Here is a 21,728-nt window from a genome sequence, read left to right on the forward strand (position 1 = left end):
AATTTCAGATTAAAGATTTATAATTTTGGCGAAAAGATGTGAATAATTTTATACGAAAATAGAATTATCGCCAATATTAATTTAATCATGTGTTTTATATTTATATATATATAAATCTAATCTATAATTATATAGAAATTTTTCAATAATGTGTTGTTTTAATTATAATGTGAAAATTAAGTATAAAACGATAAGACTGAAGCACAAAATGTTATATCACTCCTTCTATCACATTATTATAAATTATAATATATAAATTATTAATTAATCATTTTAATATCGTACTGATGCATGCGAGAGTCCTTAATAAGATGTAAATTTTCCCATAGACATATTTTACTTCTACATTTGTGTGTTTTCTTATTATATCTTATTTGTTTAAATCTTTGATTTTATCTTTCATACATTTTAGATTACACGTATCTATTTAATATTTCTATGATTGCATTATAGTGTAGTATTAAATTTGAATAATTTGTATTTTTTCATACATTTTTCATTATTGTTATATATAATTATGAAACAAGCGATAAGAGCCTAAAAACGCGGATGGTATTGCATACATTTTTTTTTTTTTTTTTTTTTTAACATTAATTGTTCGCGGAAAAATTTTTTTAAGACGTGCACAAGATTTATACATATATTTTACTTGGTGTATATGCCAAGTTATATATAAAAAAAAATAAAATAAAATAAAAAATTTACGCAATACCATCCGCGTTTTTAGGCTCTTATCGCTCGTTTCATAATTATGTTGCTAAATACATAGAGCCGTATTCTTTATCAATTTATTTATTGCTATATATTATAAAATATGTTTTGTGGTCATATATTTCGCGTAAATATATATATACATATATGCCCAATACATATTTATTTTTATTAGAAAAATAAAATACATCTTATTCATTATCTTTATATCGATATTTTTTTCATTTTTTTGATCATATGGGTTATTATTATATTTGTTAACATCATCATTTGAGCGTAGTTATATAATATGGAATAAATTTTGTTTTGCTAATTTAAGAAACTTAAAAATATAATGTAAATAATTATAATAAGGGCTAAAATATTTATCCCTTTTAATTGAAGAGATAAAAAGAGACTTCTCTCCATTTAATTTTTACGCATACTCTTGTACTAGAATATATTACAATATAATATAGTAGCGGGAAGAGAAAATTTAACACACAGTGACTCAGCGTTTATCTAGAATCTAAAGTCAGTGTATTGTCATTATAATCATTGTCCACACTTAGGGTACGCTTCGTCAGACGCACGAATCCATTGTCTAAAATCAGTGTTTCGTATCATTATAATCGTGTTCTAAAGACTATGTGAATGTATGATATATGTATGTATATATTAACGCAGACACCGGCGAATTGCTGACGCAAGTTTTTGCTCTTATTAACAGTGCAATTTTTGCACAAAAACAGATGACAAAGTCACGTCATAAATATGATTGCGAGTAATAGCACAAATAATACTTTATAATCAGATTTTAAAGTCGTGCATATTCACGATTTTAAAAATAGAAAAAAAAAATAAAAATGTACATCTAAAGGAAGAACAAGGAAAGAATTATATAAAATGAGATTTTCTTTTTAATTTAAGGAGAAAATAATTTAATCATTATTTTTAAAAATTATAATGTTCTATTGATTATGAGAGATGTTTGTATAGTATCTTCGACATTTAAATCTCTCTTCAATCTTTCATAGTAAAATCATGAAATCATTTTCTTTCATAATATAATTGTCACAGTCATTGTATGTGTCATCTACAGTATCTATATGACGTAGCACATTTTTATATGATAACATCTTGAGTAAATCAATAATGTAATTTATATGTATATATATTATATTATCAATATCTACCAAAAAAGAATTAACAAGATGATAATACATATTTGTAATATATTTATCACAGCCTTATATTGTCAGCCGACATGAGTTGGCAACTGATTTCTCAAAAATTATGTGTCATGTCATTGAATTATATTTGAGTTTTTAATTTTAATCAATACTGATATTAACATAATTTCGGTGATATCAATATAATAATTGGGTTTTTTTTAAATCTCGAGAATGATAATAATCAATATTCTCTTTCTCCTCCTCGTATTCTATATATGGCATGATAAATTAAAATGATACCATTTTTAATAATGAACTTGCACTTTGTTGCAATAATACCTATGTATTATGTACTTTGTGTCAACGTAACTTTACGTAATTAAATTGCGCTTGATTTCGCAATCGATAAGCTTCTCAGGCGAGACGAGTGTACGATATACATATACGTAAATATAGTTATTTCAGATACTATATGGGCGGATGCGAGATCGTTTTGCATATGTATGTGTATGCGTATTCACGCTTAAAACAGATACTTATATTCTCTCACATATGCAATCAATAAGATATGATTGCCGGATTCTCCAAGGTCTCCGTTCACGCATTCAATGTTGCATAAAAGCGCTCTTTGGCGATAGTTGAGTACCGTATTATATAAATATACAATGATGCATAATGCATGATAGATAACGTTTATCGTGTAATAGACATTTTTTACACATATGTCTTTATGAAAACTACGTACAAATAAATCATACAGTAAAAAGTAATAAATAAAAAAAAAATTTCTGTGAGATGACCGAGAATAAAGCGAGTTTCTTAATCATATGTCAATATCTATTGTAAACAAGTTGAAATAGGTAATTTTCAGGTGAACGTACAGCGGACGAATAAGATTTTTTTAACAACACTAAGCGAATAAATAGCAAATTTCATTACGAATAAAATACAATGCATAGATATATATTTGCAAAAAATTAAAATCTTGAATTTATATATATTTTTGCTCTCGTTCAATATATAATATATATTCATGTTTATTACAAAAGTAATATTAATAAGACAATTGTCGTTACAACATAACGATACAATCTATCGTTAATTTTATTTACACATGTAATACATGCACGTATATATATATGCAACGCGATGCGATCTCGCAGCTATACATCTCGTATAGTGTACCGTTAACATAACTATACATATATGTATATTGTTGCACTCGTCTCATTTGAGATGTTTATCGATTGCGAGATCGCGCGAACGCAATTTAATTACCCAAAGTTATGTTAATACGATTAAAAGTGACATAATTTATAATTTTAGCTCGTGCATTGTCATCGAGAGATACACTTTATTCAGAGATTATTTTAATGGAATCATTTCTATAATTATCAAACTCCTGTATTTATATCTTCGTTTATAAAGTAAAAATTTAAATTTCTTGCGAAGGCAGGATCCACTCGAATTGAAAATTGCTCGTCATTTGTTTAAAGTTCTAGAGAAGAGGAAAATGTGATTTCTGGCAAAAACCTCAATCAGTCGCTTATCGATAAAAAGAGTGTCGATATTTTTATCGAAAGATATTTTTCGAGAGATAATTTATCCGAAACTGTCAAAAACAACATGTAACGTGCGCGTGAATACGATTCGTAGGATACTCGTGATATTCGCGCCCGGGTCCGAATTCGCGTCGTGATTCGTCCAACTCAAGCCCCGCCATCGGCTACGTCAATCACGTCGCTCGATGTTCATTGGGCAACAATATCGGACAGTACCTTCACTCGATATGCACGGATTATCGCGCGATAGGCAAGGACGAGTTCTCTATTTCACGCTTTCACGCAATTTCGCAGATGCCTTGGGTGTTTCTTTGGAGCGACATCCGAATGGCTCGTGCGCACCGCTCGTAGATTCGCTCGTGAATTCGCTCGTCGATTCGCTGGACGCCTCCCCCATGCATATTATTACGCGTGCCTCATTCGCATTGTGTGCCGTAGTGTAGTGTGAATCCTTAGTGGGGAGTGAACGAACGACTGAGGGGGACGAGGGCGACTTCTCACGCGACGAAGAGGTCGATCTACGATCCTCTAGTTCTCTAGTGCGCCTGGCGTGGTGCTCGCGAACGGCTCGTTGCGTTGACAAGGCTTGCCGGCTGATTAAATGTGTCAGTATGGAACAGCAGGCGATGGACGAGTTTTGCGGCAGCAAGTTTTGGGTGAGCGAATTATAAGGCCATTTTTCCTCCTTTTGCCCATTTTCCTCTTTCGCGTTTTTTCCCCGTCCTCTGTCCCCGATTCGCCTCGCCTATGGGGAGTGTACGAATCCCTTTCTCGTTCTCTCGCGGTTTTTGGCAGTCGCTGTACGACTCGAGCAGCTGCTTCCCCGAACGCCTTCTTTCGCCGAGTTTACAATTGACATCAATATCGGTCAATCAAGTTTGATCTTTCTGTTGACGCTCTCGATGATTCCGAAAGGCCACGATGTCTCAATCCTTCGGCTTTTAAAGTCGTCGAGCTCGTTACTGTCTTTAGACTACGAGAATGGGTCTTTCGTAATGATTAATAATAGAGCTCCAATGTATAAGGGAATGTCATTTTTATGATATTGTGCGATGTCATTTCTTAAAATTGCGAGAAGAGAAGACGCGCGTAATGGAACGTGATTTAGGCGCCGAGTAGGCAAATATTGCGCTAATCGTTCTATCAATTGGTACCTAAATGTCTGCATTTTATTATCTTGTCATGTACTTAAGATTGAAGACAAATATGATATCGAGCGTAAACGAGGATGCTTGTACGCAAACAACTTTGCAACTTTGTATCGCGTTAGCGCAGAATTTGCAACGAATGACTCGATAAATACGGAAATAATATTAATAAATTCTATTAATAAGAATAATCGATAAAAAAAATTCTCGAATTTCTAAAATATTTGATTAAGGACGTAATCATAAAATTTTTTTCATAATCACAAGAATAAGATGATATTATATGTATACTTAATGGAAATTAATGGAAATTAATACTACTTGCGAGCATAAATATTCAGAAAAAGAGTTACCGAATAGATACGGGGAAAAAAGCAAAACATTTATCAAAGTAATTGATTTGTTGATTCACGTTTGCCACGCACATTGTTGTGCAATAGTTTAATTTCCTCGAACGCGTCAAGTAAAGCGACTATTTATATCATCGAGTTCTCTTCCTTTTTTTTATTCTACAGCATTTTTAAATTCGGTTTAGCATTTAGTATCGGCACGAGTCAGGTATTGCAACGCTTAGTCGTTATGCGGTAGAGATTATATCTATAAATTTCCTGGAATTTTCTATGAATTAAAAGGCATTGTTTTATCATGTTTTTTTATCTCCATATTTTGATTGATTATCGAAATATTAGCCATTATAAAGATTCATAACATTATTTATTGAATAACATTATTTCTTTGCAATACTATATTGAAAATTTTGATAAATAACAGAGTAGATGTATAGAATAGAATAGATATATATATATATATATATATATATATATATATATATATATATATATATAACAGAGATTAATATTTTGAGGGAAAATTTCTGACTGTTTTAGGATGCTAATTTAACATGGAACACAAACGATCCAGATCTAACAGAATGCTTCCAAAAAACGATACTAATATGGGTACCATGTATATTTTTATGGGTATTCTCAGTGATGGAAGCATATTACCTTATAAATAGTAAAAGAAGAAATGTCCCATACACATGGTTATTTATTTCTAAACAAGTACTTACAATAGCATTAATTCTACTTTCTGTAATTGAAATAATACTAGTAACGCAAGAAAGTAACGTCTACAGAGTAGATTATTACACACCATCTATAAAAATTGTTACCTTTGTAAGTACAATAACATATTTTATATTAATAATATATTCTAGATATATTTTAATACTCTTTATTCAAAATAAAAGTGTTAATTAAATATTATACAATGCGAGAAAAATAATTTTCTCTACTTATTTATTACACAAATTGTCCATATAATGTATAATTTAATTTGTCAATTATATTTCAGATATTAGCATCTATTTTATTGACATATAATAAAAAACATGGAATGCGGACGTCGGGTCTTTTATTCCTATTTTGGTTTTCTCTTGTCTTATGTGGATGTGTGCAATATAGAGTTTCTATAAATGTATTGATGGGTAATAAAGAAGTATGTTAAATCTTTGTGATATTAAAATAACATGAATATGTATGCATATTTATTAAGAATTTCCTACATAGTTTTTTTTATAATTTTCTTAAATCTTTTTTTATTTCATTTTTACTATTTCATTTCCTTATCAGTTTCTTATAATATTTTACAAGAAAGTTAGTTACAGTCTTAGAAATAATATGATTAATTTGTTTTTAGGGATCAATGTATCTATCGGTATGCTATATGATCTATTATCCAATAATTGTGATATTGTTTATACTTAATTTCCTGGTTGACGCAGAGCCTAGATTCTCCGAATATCCTACGGTAATAAATAGATTATATCTTATATTGATTTTATTGAGATATAATATCAAGTTCATAGTTGATCAAGTTTGTGTGATATACATGCACATAAAATTTTAGAATTAATTATAAAATATATAATGTATAAAATTTTTCGATATTTGTAAACAGTCTTGAAAATATATATATTCATATTAAAAATATGTTCACTCACACAGGTCGAAACACCATGTCCAGAACAAAGTTCTTCTTTCCCATCAAGAATTCTTTTTGCATGGTTCGATGCCTTAGCATGGAAAGGTTTCCGAAAACCACTCGAAACATCCGATTTGTGGTCCATGAATCCAGAGGATATGGCCACCGAAATAGTGCCGAAATTTGATAAATATTGGAATAAAAGTTTGATAAAAAGAGACGAGTAAGTTTACTTAGTAAATTCCTCTATACAAATAACTGCAATCAGTATGGTTAACTGTGGTTTTTTTTTATTTTATTTTTTTTATAAAAAGATCTGGTTGTAAAGAAATTTTACATCACACAATATTATAGTAATATTAAAAACAAAATATATATACAAATTGAAAAGAAAGTACATTTAGAAATGTTAAATTTTTGATACATCAAGATTTATTACTTTAAATATATATATATGTATGTATGTATGTATGTATGTGTGTACAACAAATATTATTTGGATATATCTTTTATTGAAAATATTTATATATACTATTATAATTATTTATTATAAATATAGAGAAGATATAGTATCTCTTGATAAAAACTTTTTTAACATATTCATACATTTCTTGTGCTAACAAGGCTGGTTTGGACTTACTTTAGGTAGGATAGTATTATTATTAGGTGTTATGTATGCATCTTTCAATTGTTTTTATTATTAATATCCAATTTAAATTATAAACATATATAATTTCTTTATACACATATAGAGTAGAAAATGCAAAAGCATCATATCGAAAAGCATCTGGACAAGTGGACTTTAATGGCAGTCAAAAAAAGAAAATTGCTTCCATTTTACCGCCTATCTGCAAAGCTTTCGGTGCGACATTCACGTTTGGTGCTTTCCTGAAGATGATTCAAGACATTATGACTTTTATTAGTCCTCAAATATTAAAGTAAGTTATATTCGAATAGTATGTCACAAATTTTGATGTATATCTAATTTAGGCTTTTATTTCATTTTGATTTATTAAGCAAAATACACTACAGAAACAATATTTAAAAAAAAATGTTTTAATTGTTCTTAATTTATTCATAATGCGTCTTCTTTTTTTTAGGCTTTTAATTGCCTTTATCGAGGGAGAAGACGATATATGGAAAGGATATTTTTATTCTGTATTACTTTTACTTACAGCAGTACTTCAGACATTAATACTATCCCAATATTTTCATCGTATGTTTTTAGTTGGATTGCGTATACGTACCGCATTAATCGCGGCAATTTATCGTAAAGCATTGAGACTGTCGAACGCATCCAGGAAGGAATCCACACTCGGTGAAATAGTAAATCTAATGTCTGTAGATGCTCAAAGATTTATGGATTTAACCGCATACATAAACATGATATGGTCGGCTCCTCTACAAATAGCCTTAGCTTTATATTTTCTATGGGATATGTTGGGTCCGGCGGTACTTGCTGGTTTAGCAGTTATGATCATTCTTATTCCCATAAATGGCTTAATCGCGAACAAAGTGAAAACATTACAAATCAAACAGATGAAAAACAAAGACGAGAGGGTAAAGTTAATGAACGAAGTACTTAATGGTATTAAAGTGTTGAAACTGTACGCGTGGGAACCTTCATTTGAGCAGCAGATACTTAAAATCAGAGTCAAAGAAATCCAAGTGTTAAAAGAAGCGGCATATTTGAATGCCGGCACGAGCTTTATATGGTCGTGCGCACCCTTTTTGGTACGTATAATAAATTTATATGTGCCTCATAAATAGAATACTTTTCCCTTTTTTTCTTAGAAATTTATAATTCGATAATATTTTTGATATAATTTTTATAATAAAAATTTGATACCCGAAGTTTTTGATTACTTATATAAGAGATATTTTGTTATTTTTTTTTCTTCTCTTTTTATATTGTCTTACTCTTTCATAAATTGCAGGTAGCATTGGTATCTTTCACAACCTATGTACTTATAGACGAAACTAATGTCCTAAACAGTACAATTGCCTTTGTTTCACTCAGTTTGTTCAATATCTTAAGATTTCCACTTTCTATGCTGCCTATGATGATTGGTAATATAGTTCAAGTAAGTTTAAGTAACTGAAGCTATTTTTTTATGTGTGTGTGTGTATGTATATGCAATCATATATATTCAGTGTTTTATTCTCAATTAATTATTCTCAATTAATGTTTATGTTACATTACAGACTTATGTCTCTGTAAAACGCATTAATAAATTTATGAACATGGAGGAATTGGATCCTAATAATGTGCAGCATGATCCATTGGAAGGTAAAAATTAAATATCCTTTTGTAAAAATAATTCTTTATGTATATCATTTATATAATATGTTTGTAGTAATATACATTGTATCATATTGATTTAGCACATCCGTTAGTAATTGAGAATGGTAACTTCTCTTGGGACAATGATCCAGTTGAGAGACCAATACTGCAAAATATCAATTTCCATGCAGAACAAGGTCAATTAGTAGCAATAGTTGGTACAGTAGGATCAGGCAAGAGTTCTCTTCTATCTGCTCTGCTTGGCGAGATGGAGAAATTAAATGGAAAAGTAAACACAAAAGTGAGTATATTGTTTTGTTAAATTATAAATATAAAATATGATAGAAGCAAAAAATATGCGCACATACATTTCTTTGATTTTGTAAAAATTATAGTAAAATAAAAAGTTCACATTTGCATAAATAATTTAATAAAAGTCTTCAAATATGAAGTATTAGAAATATAATTTCATAAATGAATATTTTATTTCATACTTTTGTTTTTTAGAAATAAAATATAGATGAAAATGTATTAATTTTAATGCAGATAAAATAAAATCGCGGAAATTGATTGTGTTTTTGTACATCTCTAATTAAATAAATGAGAATAGACATAGGAATTTAAAGATTCACTTCAAATACTTTTCGCTTGTAGGGCTCGATTGCATACGTTTCTCAGCAACCGTGGATACAAAATGCCACGTTACAGGATAATGTTTTATTCGGAAAAGCCTTGAATAAATCTGTATATAATCGCATAATTGAAGGATGTGCATTAAGTCCGGATCTCAAGATGTTACCTGCGGGTGATCAAACAGAGATCGGAGAGAAAGGCATAAATCTGTCTGGCGGTCAAAAGCAGAGAGTAGCCTTAGCCAGAGCTGTATATAACGATTCGGAAAATTATTTCTTAGATGATCCTTTAAGCGCGGTAGATTCTCATGTAGGGAAACACATTTTTGAGAATGTGATAGGTCCGAACGGTCTGTTGAAGAAAAAAACAAGAATACTTGTTACACATAGCATCACGTATCTGCCGGAAGTCGACAACATTATTGTTCTTAATGATGGCGTGATAACGGAGACTGGAACTTATAAGCAATTACTGGAGAGAAAGGGCGCTTTCGCCGAATTTTTAGTACATCACTTACAAGACGGTATCTATTAATAATAATTCAATTTATTACGCGTATTTTTCTCATATCTATTATAAAATTTATTGTATACTTTTCTTTCATGGATCTAAGTTGGAAATCGTAAGTCCGCGAAAAAGTAATTACAATTCCTGTTTTCTATTTTATATATGCTTGCATAAGAAATAATCGCTGTCATATTCGCTTCTAGTATTAGATTGTTGTTAATGAAATACTTTATTAAATCAAAAAGTCTTTTGTGTCTTAAACATTTGTGGCCAAAACAGTAACAATTATTATTCATTTATAATTAATTAATTAATTAATTAATAAGTAGTTGTCAATGTAAAATTATAATTTGATACAAATGGAAAAAAAGCTTTGACAAAATGACATTTTTTAATGCATGTTGCGTGCATTTTATTAAAAGTTAAAAGATTCTTTAATATATAAATACTTTCCACTCCCAGTGTTTATAATAAAATTTTCTCAAGTTATTAAATTGAAAGGTTTGAAATTTTATTTTTGAACATAAATAAATAAACTGAAATGTTTGAAACTTTAATTTTAAATATACATAGATGACATTCATGAGATAATTTAATCCAAATATTTATTCAAATCTTCGTAAATCCTAAATTCTTAGATTCTAATTTTGTATTTAAAAAAATATGCATGGCTATTTCGTTAATTTTTTCCCATTAACAATATTAAAACATCCTATATGTGAGTGAAATTTGTCAATATTCTAAGATCAATATGACGAATTTGAAACAGTGCACGTTCATGATGGTTCCGAAGAAGATTTACATGAAATTAAACAACAGCTTGAATCAACAATCGGAGCGGACGAATTGCAACACAAGTTAACTCGAGTACGATCAAGAATGTCCGAAAGTTTAAGTGAATCTGGTTCTATGACCGATAAGACTGATAGAAAATCACTCAATGGTTCTCTAAAAAGGTATAATTTCAAACGTATTTCGTTAATAATGCATAATAATGGGAATTACGTTTAATTAAATAATGCTTATTATGGATGCGTGAATAGGCAATATTCAACAGAAAGTCAACAATCGACAAATTACATGCATAGCAACAGCACAAAGGAAAAAGAAACATCGAAACCTAATAATACTGGAGAGAAACTGATAGAAGTCGAAAAAGCGGAAACTGGAAGTGTATGTATTCTGTTAATTTTTAGAAGAATATATATATGTATGAGATATATTTTGTTTCACACACACACACACACACACACACACACACACACATCATATATATATATATATATATATATATATATATATATATATATGAAACAATTTATATTTTCCATGGAAAAAAAATTATTTTTATACTTATATATCATATTTCTCCATAAGGTGAAATGGAAAGTGTATTCTCACTATTTACAATCTATTGGATGGTTTTTATCAATATCAACGATCGTGATGAATGCAATTTTTCAAGCATTCAGCATCGGTTCGAATATTTGGCTCAGCCGTTGGTCGAACGATAATTTGACCCTCCCGAACGGCACAATTGATACACCAACACGGGACATGTACCTCGGAATATATGGTGTGCTTGGTTTCGGACAAGGTATGTTTTTCTTTTTCTCTCTCTTTCTCTTTCCTCCTTCTCTCTTTTTCTCTCTCTTTCTCTCTCTCTCTCTCTCTCTCTCTCTCTCTCTCTCTCTCTCTCTCTCTCTCTCTCTCTCTCTCTCCCTCCCTCCCTTTTGCTCTCTGTATAATATATTAATCTTTGTAACATCTTGTCTATTTGGCAGATCCGATTAATTATTGTTTAAAATTCGCGTTTATGTGAGTGCATTCCGTTTCACGCAATAAAAGTTTCGAATCGTATGATAAATCAAGCAAAGGAAAAAAATTTTTGATCTTTTCGTTTTGATTGAAACACTTTGAAACTTTTGTAGCGTAAAATAGAAAGCATTCTATAAAGAACGTTTTCGGTATTCAGGTAAGCTTATCCCTGCCGTTGCTACGTGTATTTGTATAAATATTCCTTCTTTATCGCAGACGGCAATTACTTCGTTCAATATAGGCAATTTCAATAATGGCACTTAATTTTGCTCGTCATAGTATATAGTGATTTGAAAGGCATGTTCCCTCACAGATTACACATCATTGGGGTTATTACTTTTAACATAGTTTTCTTTATAGATCTCTAAAACTCTGTTAAGCTTAATTTTTAATAAATTTAAATATATATAAACTATATTTATTATAAATAATAAAAACTTCGATTATGATTTAGTTACTAACGCTAGTTACAATACGAGATTTTTTGTCCCGAGTTATTTTTGCGAATGTATTTTACACACATGTTAAATTTTAAAAATTATTCAGATTTTTTAAGAAACCAAAATAAGTGCGGTTTGCTGTGTCTACTCTGCTGTAATATATTAATAAAATATTCGAGAGCTAATTTGAGATAAAAACTTTTCAATAGCCATATGTTTTTGATTGCAAGTGTTGTAGTGATAATTTTTCGAATGATCGCTTCCTTATTATTGCATGAAAAACTTTTTCATTTGAAATGTAGATGCAATTTGCATCTTTTGTTACTTTATTTTTTGAAAGAAGTTTTTCTCTAATTTATTCTTTTTACGCGAAAAAAATTTATGTTTAATAATTATATGAACGAAGAATAGCACAGAAAAATTATTGATTAATGCATACTTAGAATAGTACATTCAATGAATGTGATGTATTTGTATATGCCTTTCTTTTGTGATTTTTTACGGTCCTAAAAGAGATAAGAAAAAATTTTCTTTGTTTTTTATCGATTTCATTCATAAACATCGATAATAAACTATAAATCATGATGAAATCATGATCTATTGCTTTAAATTTAGAGTTTATTTTGGAAATAAAAGAAATGCAGATAATTAAATAATAATATGTTTTATATAATGCAAGCATGAAGTTGAAAAAGAGAAGAAAGCTTCCTAACATTAATGTGTCGTAAAGTAATAAACACGGGAAATCAGTCTGTATGGATTAAATCGACTATTTGAATATATATACGTTTAAAAATTTTTAATCATACGGGATATTTTAATTCTTAAAATTATAGGGAACAAATTGTGTAATATAAATAACACAAAAAAATTCTTATTCAATTCTTACACAAAATTTGCACTGATTTCCTGATCAAGTAATTGCGTGTAAATTAGAACAAATGACATTAAGCATAGTTAACGTATAATTTAGAAGACCACAAGTGGAGATTTGAGACATATGTCATTTGTTGGTTGTTTTCTTATCGTTTTTCTCTTTAATTCGAGTGATACTCTTTATTAATTCGATGCATTTCGATTTTTATTCTATTCAGGAACATACATTCGCACATCTTAAATTACGCACTCGGATTATTTAATATACATATTGTATTAATGAAAATCAATATACTCAATTTGAAAGAATTGAGTATATATATTTTTTATTAATTCGTGTAACACATATTCGTTCATATATATTTTTTGATATATTTATATCTAATATTGACGTAAAACGATTGTATATCATTGCAAACCGAGCAAAATATGAAATTAAATTTAAAACTAAATATATAAGACATATCTGGAATATGCTGCAAATTTTTTCTAAGTTTCAATCTAGCTGAATTTGCTTTTGGTTTTGTTATTAATACATTAACAGCGTTAATGATTAATGCTATATTAATGTAATAACATTTCTGCCATATTAATATATATTGCATTAATGCCATATTAATATAACTATTAATATAACTAATATGTATATATATATATATATATATATATATATATATATATTTCTAATGTATATTTCTATTTACGAAAAACAAATTTAACAATGTGTGTAACAATTATATGCATTAATAAGTTAATTGCTAACAGAATAAAAAATGCATAAAAGTAATTTTTTTTCTTATAGGGTTATCAGCAAATCAATACAGAAAAGATTTTTAAAAAAGATAAAATATGAATATGATTAAATGTCACATTTTTAAATCAACTTTACATTAAATTTCAGCCATTTTTGTAGTACTGTCGCAGACAGCGTTGGTTTTCGGATGTCTGCAGAGCAGTAAACTTTTGCATTCAGAGTTATTGTTCAGCATACTACGATCACCTCTAGGATTCTTTGACACTACACCATCAGGCAGAATATTAAACCGTTTGGGAAAGGACATTGATATAATAGACAACATTTTACCTCCAAGTATTAGAGCTTGGTTGTTTTGTCTAGCATCGGTATGCGAGAATTTAGTTTTTAATCTTTCTTTGTGTATATCTCACACGTAATTCAATGTATAGCATAGGCAGAATCACTGGTCCACCAATCGATACAAATATGATTAACTAGCATCGACGAATTAAAGATAGCTTTTATAAGTGATCTTCTTCCAATTTCTATTCTTCATTAGAGTATTCATTAGCGATCGATAGATGACCATTAGGAGCGCATTATAGAGTTAATAAATTAATATATATAATTGCATGCTTAGTAATATTAAATGTTTTTTCACAGTACAATTTTATATAATCTTTTCTACGATTTCTTTCTTTTATTTTCTTATTATTATACATTTTTCTGCATATATATATATATATATTTATTTATATATTGTTTCTTTCTTTAATTATATTACACCTCAATTAATGTGTGACTGCAGTGAGGAACTTGCATATGGAATTAGGCGAGTGATGAGCAACTATGAAAATGAACATTGCCGATTATATAAAGGATTAATATCTCTCATTTATTCGAAAACGACATCAATGATGTATTAATCGAAAACAAAAATATCAGTATATAATCTATTTTATCCGATAAATCAAAGTTGATCACCGTGATCGTTGTAGGCGTGTCGATATTCACAATGGGGATATTCCTGGCTAAAGGGACGACAATCGCTTCTAGTCATATCTTCCAGAATACAATGCAACACGTTCTTCGCAATCCAATGTCATTTTTTGACACAACTCCGACTGGTCGAATTCTTAGTCGGCTTGGTAAAGATATTGATATTGTTGACAATGCTCTACCGAATTACCTACGTAATTGGATGAATTTTCTTTTTGGGGTATGATATTTTCATATAACTACGCACAGTATTACATGCATAAATAAGATTTTTGATCATTGTTGATGGATTAATGTTAATTGTCTTTCTTACTGTCGAACGAATATTTGTTACATTTGCTTCATATCTCTTTATTTAATCATGTATTGTTTTAATAATTTTACATATATAGGAGAAGTGTTTCTATACGTTATTTTTTATTACATTGACAAATGATTCGCGTTTTATTCTGATAATATATTTCATATGCTTTCATTTCATATTATTTGATAATTTAAAATAAAGTCATAATGATAAAGTTAATTTAAAATAAAAATTCTGTTTTTTTTTTCTCGGATAAAATTATATAAATGTTCTAAACATTTAAGAGATGCGGAAATGTAATTGAAAAAATATGGATCCGTAAATACGTATACTTTTTTTAACTTGCATCTGATTTTTTTTTCTTAAAAAAAATCAAATGATTGAGAGGAATTATCTCGATTAAATAACAAAGCTTCAAATTTTAGGAAAAACAGCAAGACCATAATAATATTCGTTAGCTTGTCAACTAAATGTATGTAGGCACGAGTATGTTACTTTATATATAAAACTTGTCACCACAATCAATATAGTGGATCAACGAGTACATGAACACAAAAGGCATAAGAAGTATCCTCAAAATGGTGCTTATTTGGCTGCAAGTCATATCAAATAACATTTGAGCGGTTTACCTATGCGTTTGTACGTTTAACCAATTAGATAACGACGTACTCTATAATAATTGTTTACTTCTTCAATTTGATTTTATTTTGTAAATTCGTCATAAAATCTAATATTCATTTTTTCAAATATATATTTGGAGTGAAGAATTTTAATGAAAAAAACATACCTCTATTTGTTTATCAAATCGATTAACAATTGATTTTTTTACAATTTTAACATATTTCATTTTTGATCATTTGATTAATTTTTAGTTTGTAAAAAAATTTATAAAGAAATATCTATAGAGAAATATACACAAAATATTTAAGGAACAAATATTTTTTTTATGAAAAGACTGACTATTTTATTCTTGAATATTTTATAAAGACGTAATGAAATTTATTATTCAATGGAACATGAATGTGTTGCTACTGGATTTTATTACATTGCCTATTTCATAATATCGCAAAATTCATTGATCAAACGTTAATTTATGATGTGTATAAATAATGTTTCACCATTTCAAAAATATGATAATAGGCTTCAGGATGTCCTAATGTTCGTCTTCTTCTTGGAATATTAACATCAATGTTAACATTGATAATGTTCATTTTCGTTTATTATTAACGCACATTAGTGTTTTGAATCTGATAATTCAGAGATATTATTATTACATAATAATATTTTTTAATGTCGCTTAAGATAGAATTTTGCTTCAAAAATCATCAATTCTATATCGCTTTGCAAAGTCCAACAAAATTGTTTTATATTCATGTATTATGTTTTATATTCATATGTTGAATTTATTTTATTTTATTTTTTCAGTATTGAGTTTTTTCAGTTATGGTGTTGGAAGATTACATTGTTATTTTTTTAAATCTTTCTTCATCTTCTTCATAATTAATTTGTATAATTATTATGTGTTATTATGGTATAATCACGTAGTGATCGACGAATGGACACAATTATACCAATAATATTTGTGTACAGAAATGGTCTTGCCTGTGCTTGATAATGCTTATTCTATATTTGCTTGTGTAACATCCTTATAATTGCGGTTTTGCCTTCTGGGTACATGAGATTTTTTATTTATATTTCCTATTATTATATGTCTGGTGTCACAGCAAACTTCACACCTTCGCATAACATGAGACAAAAGCAGTAGTTTAAGCTCATATGCAAATATTGCTCGATTGCAAATACATTTGAATATCGAGCAATAAAATAATTATATAAATTTTTTATTTCTTATTAGATTATTCTTGATTATTCTGTAATGTATAATTTATTAAATGTAACGATTCGTCTAAAAATACCATTTAAATGGATACAAAAAATTTAATATATAAAAAAACCGCACGCGTGAAAGAGGAAATTATTTTTAGTATGCGTATAATATATCTCGTTTAGCACATACATCTGCTTATGAAATTTTGATTGATTAATGTTCATTAATCGATTTGTATGTTTCACAAGTCGTATCAAAAAACATGCGGTTACAGTGAAAGTCATCCATGTCTGATGTTGTAGCGATGGCGAGCTTTTTCTGCGATTTGGCACCGCAGCTGGGCTGTTGGTTGGCTGCTCGTCAGATGCACATAATGATGCTGCGTGCTGTGATGCGTGCTCCATTGACCTTCTTTGATACGACTCCTATTGGTCGTATTATCTCCAGGTTTGCTAAAGACGTGGACATACTGGATACATCTCTTCCTGCACAAATTTCTGATACCATCTATTGCTTGTTTGAGGTAATCTCTTCGTAATGTGCAGAGAATAGCCTGGTTGTGGGATTCTTATCATTGCTTTCTCATTTATCTTCTCAACTTCATCGATTCCGTATTATTCACTTTTATATTCATTTTCCACCATGTAGAGGACATCTTAGGTTGCGATCAAATATATAATTTGTTAAAAAATGCTTCTGAACAATGATGGTGTTAGTATATTGTACACTAGATATCTGAAACACTTTCACTAGCTTTAAAAACTAGTGAAAAATTTAAATACAGACATACAAAATATACATGAAGTAATCTGTGCTACAGAGCTTAAGTATAATTGTGTCCATTTTTATAGATTGCAACTGATGAATTACTATGCTAATAGAAGATATTTTAACAAAGTATCATGACTAGAGAAAAGAAATACATTTTTTATGCTAATATTTATATATGTACTTATATTTGTATTTGTCTAATGCATAGCAATATAATCATATTCGTTATACATGTTGGTGGGCCTATGAGACGTTTTGTCAATTTATCTTTTTTTTTCTACAACTGGTATTTATAAAAAAAAACACGAGTGCTTCTGCCACAAGTTTTTGCATGTGATTATCATTTCTTTATTTACATTTTTCTTACAGAAATGATTTATTCAATCATATTCTATCATTTAATTACATGCATTTTAAATATTTTTTTTTTATTCTGATTAATTTGTATTATATATAGGTATGTTGTATCTTACATTGTGTATTTTACGAAAATTAAGAATGTATTTTTTCAGTGTTATTAATAGTACATATATTACAGGTCATAGCCACTCTCTTTGTTATAAGCTATAGTACACCTATATTTATCGTGGTGATATTGCCAGTAGGCGCAGTTTATTATTTCATTCAACGTTTTTATGTTGCGACATCGCGACAATTAAAACGATTAGAGTCTGTATCAAGATCTCCTATATATTCGCATTTTAGTGAATCAGTGACTGGTATGTTCTTAAAATTTTATATATATACACACACTTTACAATATATTGCTTATCTTTGTTTCCAACATTCAAAAGTAATCTATTTATTTTATTGTTAGGAGCACAATTAATTAGAGCATATGGCGTGCAAGAACAATTTATTCGCGAGTCTGAAAATAGAGTAGACTTCAATCAAGTGTGTTATTATCCTAGTATTATTGCAAATAGGTATGTACATTGATATAAAATGATATTGTATTTTTTTCTATAATTATTAATTAAAATAATATTGATATAGATGGTTGGCTGTAAGACTGGAAATGGTGGGAAATTTAATTATATTCTTCGCAGCATTGTTTGCTGTTTTGGGTAGGAATACTATGAGTTCAGGACTTGTCGGTCTATCAGTCAGCTATGCCTTACAAGTAAGTAACATATCACTAATCGATATCTTAAATATTGACATTATTCAACTTCATTTTTTATAAATTTCTTAATTGTAATACCATAGTATTAATCATATGCTCTGATGTCAAAATTATCAAAAGTTGATAAAAGTTGATTTAAGGAGATTTGGCTTTTGGGAGACTTGTATACAATGATTTTTAATTATATATATATATATATATATATATATATATATATATATATATTTACATGTAATGCAACGTTAAATACGACTAAATTAATAAATTAAAATCTTAAAGAATCAAAAGCTTAAAGTTTCTATAAATGGAAATAGCTGTTACGTGTATTAAATATTTTATGAACAAAGATTCATGTCTTATGCTTGTTACGTTAGATTACTCAGACTTTGAACTGGCTGGTACGCATGACATCCGATGTTGAAACCAATATTGTCGCAGTAGAGAGAATAAAAGAATATGGAGAAACGGAACAGGAAGCACCATGGAAAAATGCGGACTATACACCTCCACAAGATTGGCCTAAGCAAGGTCGTGTCGACTTCAAGGATTTTAAAGTTCGTTACAGGGAGGGATTGGAGCTCGTGCTGCACGGTTTGACTTTCGGCGTACACGGCGGTGAGAAGATCGGTATTGTGGGCAGAACTGGCGCCGGAAAATCATCTTTGACTCTCTCGCTCTTCAGAATAATCGAGGCAGCTCATGGGAAAATCTTAATCGATGATATTGATATCTCTAAAATGGGTCTTCATGATCTACGCTCAAGATTGACCATTATCCCACAGGATCCCGTATTGTTTTCTGGAACACTGAGAATGAACCTAGATCCTTTTGTTTGCTATTCCGATGACGAGATTTGGACAGCGTTGGAACACGCTCATCTAAAATCATTTGTAAAAAGTATGTTGTAGTTTTTAGCGAATCTTTAGAATATTTTCGACAAAATTTCGTTAAAAGCTAATCTATTTAACATTTTATTTCAGACTTGCCAAATACTCTTTTACACGAGGTTTCTGAAGGCGGGGAGAATTTAAGTGTAGGGCAGCGACAATTGATTTGTTTGGCGAGAGCGTTACTTAGAAAAACGAAGGTTCTCGTATTAGATGAGGCAACAGCCGCGGTTGATTTAGAAACAGATGATTTGATTCAGACTACCATCCGCCAAGAATTTAAGGATTGTACAGTTCTTACAATAGCTCATAGACTTAACACTATTCTAGATTCAGACAGGTATGTGTTAAGTTATCTCAACATTACTTTCTATTACTTCTTATTTAATGGTCTCTACTTTGGCTATTTCTTTTATATTATATTAAAGATAATTAAAATCACAAAAATATTTTATCGATAGCCTATGTTACAAATAATAAAAATTTCAGGGTGATTGTGCTAGATAAAGGTCTGATTGTCGAATATGATTCTCCAGAAAAGTTACTTCGCAATCCATCTAGTTCTTTCTACAGTATGGCTAAAGATGCAGGTCTAGCTGCTTGAAATGTATATCATAATGATTTTTTGTAGCAGCTATATATCTTTCGTGAGCCAACGTCAAAGAAAACAAAAGCCGTATAGAACAAACAACGCATAGCCTTAATATACAGATTAATTTGTAAAATAGTAAAATATTTCTATGCAAAGAAGAGAAAAAAAGTGGAAAACGTTTGGCGTAATCGACGATGCAATACCATTAATTCTTCATCAAAATTGTCGCTAGATCTTATTTTATGATGAGGAATTATTCTTCCTGATTGTATTGTGGATTATCAAACTCTTTACATTCTAGAATAAGTTTTGTAGTGTCTTTCATCACAAAATAAGCAATGCGACACACTTCATTTGTAAACTGATTATCTCAAAATTTAAACCGGACAGTAGTCGGGTGGACTTCAACATGATAAATATGTTAGCATTTTGATCAATAGAGTATGACTAAATTATTTTTTATCAAGAGTAGACTAGAGTAGACTAAATTATTTTTTATCAGCTTTTCTTCCTATACTATATTTCTCTCCTTCAAGGAATATTTACAATTTAAAATAAAAATAACAATTTCACGAAAATATTAGATTTTCAGATTTCTCAAAATAATTATTTGAATAATGATTAATATTATATGAAAGAAATATATTTATAAAGTACAGTAGTTTTAAATAATTTTTAACGCAAACAACACTAATTTATTAAAACAATATTTATATACAAGAGATTAATCGAAATTTGTTAGAATTTTTTAGTTTTTAAAACATTTGAAAATTATAAAGATTTCACACCTGACAACTTCCGGATTTTAAATTGTGTATTCCTTACTAATAATTTTCATTATTAGTAACACTCGATACAAATATATATGAGTGATCAATAAAAGTCCATGTTCACTTAAAAACAAAAAAAGATAACGAGTTAATCAAGTGTGCTCCAAGTAATGCATCACTTTAAATCGCGAGCCTGAAAATATAATTGCTGTTCTAATAATATTTAGAATGTATTTTCTAGATGGAATGCACATGAATTTTTTTCATAGATTATATTTTTCATTAAAAACAATGCATTTTTATTTTCATCTTTTTTAACATATGACAATCAGTCGCAATAATTTATTTTCACTTTGTTACATCACACAATGTGATATAGATCAAGACGAAATGTATATTAATCCAATATTTGCTATATATGCCTATCTACTTATCTATCCTAATAGAAGAAAACTTGTACAAGTTAATTTTAAGCCAGAGTTCAGTACCATTTATGTATAATGATGTAATATCTTATTTTTATAAATCGCTTATTAAAGCGAACAATGCCGTTAAAAATAGCAATTTTAATTCAGCATACATTTTGTATGCAGCAC

General features: G+C 29.1%; 1 protein-coding gene across 8 annotated transcripts; it reads left to right on the top strand.

Moving 5' to 3' along the window:
- The first annotated feature begins 3,920 nt into the window (after nucleotides 1-3,920).
- Nucleotides 3,921-20,932, top strand: LOC105256288 (multidrug resistance-associated protein 1). Of its 8 annotated transcripts, none has more exons than XM_011266083.3 (23): nucleotides 3,921-4,083; nucleotides 5,463-5,753; nucleotides 5,932-6,075; nucleotides 6,277-6,387; nucleotides 6,585-6,784; nucleotides 7,186-7,206; nucleotides 7,314-7,499; nucleotides 7,662-8,295; nucleotides 8,499-8,645; nucleotides 8,767-8,851; nucleotides 8,947-9,146; nucleotides 9,500-10,001; nucleotides 10,092-10,100; nucleotides 10,755-10,941; nucleotides 11,029-11,158; nucleotides 11,363-11,582; nucleotides 14,854-15,074; nucleotides 18,296-18,476; nucleotides 18,575-18,683; nucleotides 18,754-18,880; nucleotides 19,258-19,780; nucleotides 19,864-20,110; nucleotides 20,260-20,932. In XM_011266083.3, exons 1-23 carry the CDS (start codon nucleotides 4,039-4,041, stop codon nucleotides 20,372-20,374), a joined length of 4,635 nt encoding a protein of 1,544 aa, XP_011264385.1. In that variant the 5' UTR covers nucleotides 3,921-4,038; the 3' UTR covers nucleotides 20,375-20,932. The 8 variants fall into 8 exon arrangements, with proteins under 8 accessions (XP_011264385.1, XP_011264384.1, XP_011264383.1 ...); XM_011266082.3 differs by lacking the exon at nucleotides 14,854-15,074 and adding an exon at nucleotides 17,289-17,509; XM_011266081.3 differs by lacking the exon at nucleotides 14,854-15,074 and adding an exon at nucleotides 14,021-14,241 and having other exon boundaries at nucleotides 20,260-20,931.
- Nucleotides 20,933-21,728: the final 796 nt, after the last annotated feature.

Source organism: Camponotus floridanus, unplaced genomic scaffold (genome assembly GCF_003227725.1).
Source record: "Camponotus floridanus strain SB8 unplaced genomic scaffold, Cflo_v7.5 scaffold3, whole genome shotgun sequence".
In the NCBI taxonomy this organism is placed as follows: Eukaryota; Metazoa; Arthropoda; class Insecta; order Hymenoptera; family Formicidae; genus Camponotus; species Camponotus floridanus.

What these genes read in the sequence shown, in the direction of transcription:
- LOC105256288 (XM_011266083.3), top strand. Translation starts at nt 4,039, where the DNA reads ATGGAACAGCAGGCGATGGACGAGTTTTGCGGCAGCAAGTTTTGG. An exon ending in CCTAGTATTATTGCAAATAG is followed by an intron (nt 18,684 to 18,753) that starts GTATGTACATTG and finishes ATATTGATATAG; the next exon opens with ATGGTTGGCTGTAAGACTGG. An exon ending in ACTATTCTAGATTCAGACAG is followed by an intron (nt 20,111 to 20,259) that starts GTATGTGTTAAG and finishes TAAAAATTTCAG; the next exon opens with GGTGATTGTGCTAGATAAAG.